Source organism: Arachis ipaensis, chromosome B01, assembly GCF_000816755.2.
Source record: "Arachis ipaensis cultivar K30076 chromosome B01, Araip1.1, whole genome shotgun sequence".
In the NCBI taxonomy this organism is placed as follows: Eukaryota; Viridiplantae; Streptophyta; class Magnoliopsida; order Fabales; family Fabaceae; genus Arachis; species Arachis ipaensis.
In genome coordinates, this window is record NC_029785.2 from 128,153,588 (window position 1) to 128,157,439 (window position 3,852).

Sequence of the window (3,852 nt, forward strand, 5' to 3'; positions counted from 1 at the left end):
TCAAATAAATAAATCGTTTATTAGATATAATTTTTTTATTATTTATAAAATATATAATATTTATTAATTCTTTTATCGTATTTTTAAATTATTTAAAAATAATTTTGTCATTAACATTTTTTAAAAACCTTCTATCAGTACTGATAGTAAACTCCTTATCTTTTATTAGGTTATAACTTTTCAACAACTGGAAGTTCCTATTTTACCCGAATTAAATCGTAAAATTGTACTTAAAGTGATTTTTTAAATTAATAGTCATCAAAATTTGCCATCCAAGTTACATTCCTCAAACATTCAATGTATTTAGTATTTACGACGTTTGTTTCTTTAATATTTTTTAATCATTTCTAATAAGAATATAAAATAATATTAAGCAATTGGCAATATGATTGGTTTGAGTTTCTGAATGGCATAGCAATTTTGACTTACCAAACTAGAACACATTATATTATACACAAATGGCATACAATCAAGTGAATTTAGATTTATTTTAAATTTGTCAAAAAAATATAAAATTGAGTGGCATTGTTTTAAAATAATCCGTTATAATGAATTCAATAGGAGTTACATATTTTCCTAAGTTTTCATCCACGTATTGTATTCATTGTTTAAGAATTTTTCTTCCTGTTATTTATTCATTTAGTTAATTTCTTCAAGTGCCATCAATGGAGTACTGAGAGCAGTATGCAATGATGCATATTAGGGGTGTTCGCGGTGCGATTTGGTTCGGTTTTTGAGGGAAAAATCATCCGATTCGATCGTCTAATTAAATTGCGGTTCAGTTTGGTTCGGTTTTTTATTAAGGCCATCCGAATCAAACCAAATAAATGGTTCGGTTTGTTCAGTTTTTTCAATCAATTCAAAAAAAATACTACCATACTATTATGCAAAGTCATAACATTGAAATCGACAAACAGAAATACACAATAACTAACAAAGTCTTGATCTAATGAAATTTAACGACAACAGAATTCAAATACGACAATTAAAGAAGTTTAATAGTTCAACAGTCAACACAACTGAAAATAAAAATAAATTGTCATTAAACTGATAGCAAAGTTATGGTGTCTTCTCTAACAAAATAGCTAAACTTCTTAATGCAAACCAACCTGAAATAAAAAAAAAAACAGTTACTAGTGGCATTTTTATGTGTATCACAAGCATAACTAGTCCCACACCAATTACATTTAGCTCTAGGATACTGTGGATTACTAGTTTCATCTTTAGTAAAGTGATCCCATGTCCAAGACCTAGGTCTACAAGGTTTTCTCTTACCTTCGTCGGTCTCAGTTTCAGCAGAGTCATATTCTCACTTGAACTGACGTCAAAATACATAAACAAATACAATAAATTAGGGACAGAAACCAACAATAAACTGAACAATAAATCAATAACCAACAATACCAAATTATCAACAATAGATTGAGCAATAAACTGACCAGTAATAAACTGAACAAAAAATCAATAACCAGCAATACCAAATTATCAAGAATAAACTGAACAAAACCTGATAATCTGAACAATTAATTAAGGACAGAAACCAGTAATAAACTAACCAGCAATAAACTGAATAATAAATCAATAACCAACATTGCATATTGCCTTTTATCTTGTGACCATATATTTTGAGCTGGCCTTTTACAATCCTTGCTTTAGGATTCATGATTTTATTATCACGTGTTAATGTTATTGATCATGAAGATGAAATCAATTATGATAACAAAAAGTATCTAATTTCTAAAGTAATCCATTCTTAACACTTTCTGATAACAAGGAAAGCTTTTTTGTAAAAAAATTGGACATGTATAAAGTTTTTGTCAGAATACATGGTGGGCTTGTATCCTGAATACACTGAGCCCAGCCCTTCGACACAGGCCCAATCATATTAGATTTTATATTCATCTAGATCTAGGGTTTAACACGCCTCACTCCTCTTCATAACCGAGAACACGCAGCGGAAGCAGAAGAAGGAAGATGGTGAAGTTCTTGAAACCAAACAAAGCGGTTATCGTGCTGCAAGGCCGATACGCGGGTCGCAAGGCCGTCATCATACGAGCCTTCGACGATGGCACTCGCGACCGCCCCTACGGCCACTGCCTCGTCGCCGGGATCAAGAAGTACCCTTCGAAGGTTGTGAAGAGGGACTCCACCAAGAAGACGGCGAAGAAGTCGCGCGTGAAGGCGTTCGTTAAGATGGTTAACTACCAGCACGTGATGCCAACGCGCTACACGCTTGACGTGGATTTGAAGGACGCCGTTACGGTCGAGTCGCTTCAGTCGAAGGACAAGAAGGTTGCGGCGCTTAAAGAGTCCAAGAAGAGGCTCGAGGAGAGGTTCAAGACTGGCAAGAATCGTTGGTTCTTCACCAAGCTCAGATTCTAAGCATTTCACAAAAATGGTGCCTTTTTTTTTTTCATTTTACATTTCTAAAGATGTTTAAGTATTTAGTTTTGGTGCTTATATGTGTTCTGAGTTTATTCAGGATCTGTTTGGATTGTAATAGTTTCATTTTCGAGATTATGGTTTTCAAACGCTGCGTTTTACCAAATGCTACCTTTTGGATTATATGCTGGTAGATAAATGATGTTGTTGAATCTAATTTAGTTTAATCCGATAAAAATAACTTATAGCTAGAGTAAATGTGGCAGCAATTTTGTTAAGATTAATGTTGATTTTCTGAGTTTTTGCCTTTGGTTTCATATGGTACTGGGTTTCACCTTTTTATAATACAGAGTACAGAGTGTTGTAGCATGCCTTTAAGAATGTTCAGATAACATGTTCAGCAAAGAGCTATGATTTTGTGAACGATGACTTTTAAGAGTTAAGACCGTGGTAGATGAATTGCCAAATTTTGGTGGTGTTACTGAGAATGCTATTCAGTGTAGTAGTATATATTTCATCTTTGTTTCTATTGTGGTAAGAATAGCAGGGCTGTTGAAATACCTTGTTCTGGTGCACTTTCAATGAGTGAATGTTTTTCTATGTTGCAAGTTTTGTTCAATAATTATACCCTCCTTTCAATGTTGCAAATTGTAAGACAGAATATACTTCAATTCTAAATATGACATCACAATGAAACTTAGAGCTGCAAGACCTCAAATTCTTTAAACCTTTCTGATGAAGTCATATCAACGCTGGGTTTCTCGCCTGAGCCGTAAGATGAAATAAGTGTGTTTGGTATAGCATGAATACTGTTTGGGTGAGAACAATAATTTCAATCTTTGTCAATATTCAATAGAGAAGCTTTAGTTAGCTTGCTTCCTTGAATGAGAATTGAGAAAACCGTTATTATCTGGTAACAAAAGTAATAGATGAATTTTAAATCAATTTTAAAGTAATAGATGAATTTTAAATCAATTTTAAAATAAAAATTGATTTAAAAAAACAATTTTTTTTTTCATTTAAAGATCGAATTTTTTACTTGAAAACCAATTTTTCATTTAGAATTGATATTTTCATTTAAAAAGTCACTTTTATGTAAAATCAATTTTAATTTATAAATAAGTTTTTGATGCTTCAACAAACCAATGTAGCCTTTTTTTTTTGTCCTTATAAAACTAGGTTAAATTTGTAAACCAATTTTTTACCTTTTTGCCTACCTTATAAGTTAGAACACATTTATGTTGGAAAAATTTAATCTAAAACTCCAAACTATCAATATATGTTTGCCTAGGTCAGATGGTAATTTTGTTTGCCTCACTTGGAGCTGCACTAGGTTAAAATCCTCATGGAAGAATATAGAACTATACTAATAGAGTAATAATAGAAGTGGGTGATTCTATGCTAATAGAGTAATAATAGAGATGGGTGTGTGAGTTGGTGAATGTTGTGTAAGACAAAAAAAAAAAAAAA

At 32.0% G+C, this 3,852-nt stretch overlaps 1 protein-coding gene across 1 annotated transcript; it reads left to right on the top strand.

Moving 5' to 3' along the window:
- Positions 1,907 to 2,680, top strand: LOC107637776 (60S ribosomal protein L27). Its single transcript, XM_016341102.2, has one exon. It carries the CDS (start codon positions 1,975 to 1,977, stop codon positions 2,380 to 2,382), a length of 408 nt encoding a protein of 135 aa, XP_016196588.1. The 5' UTR covers positions 1,907 to 1,974; the 3' UTR covers positions 2,383 to 2,680.

What these genes read in the sequence shown, in the direction of transcription:
- LOC107637776 (XM_016341102.2), top strand. Translation starts at nt 1,975, where the DNA reads ATGGTGAAGTTCTTGAAACCAAACAAAGCGGTTATCGTGCTGCAAGGC.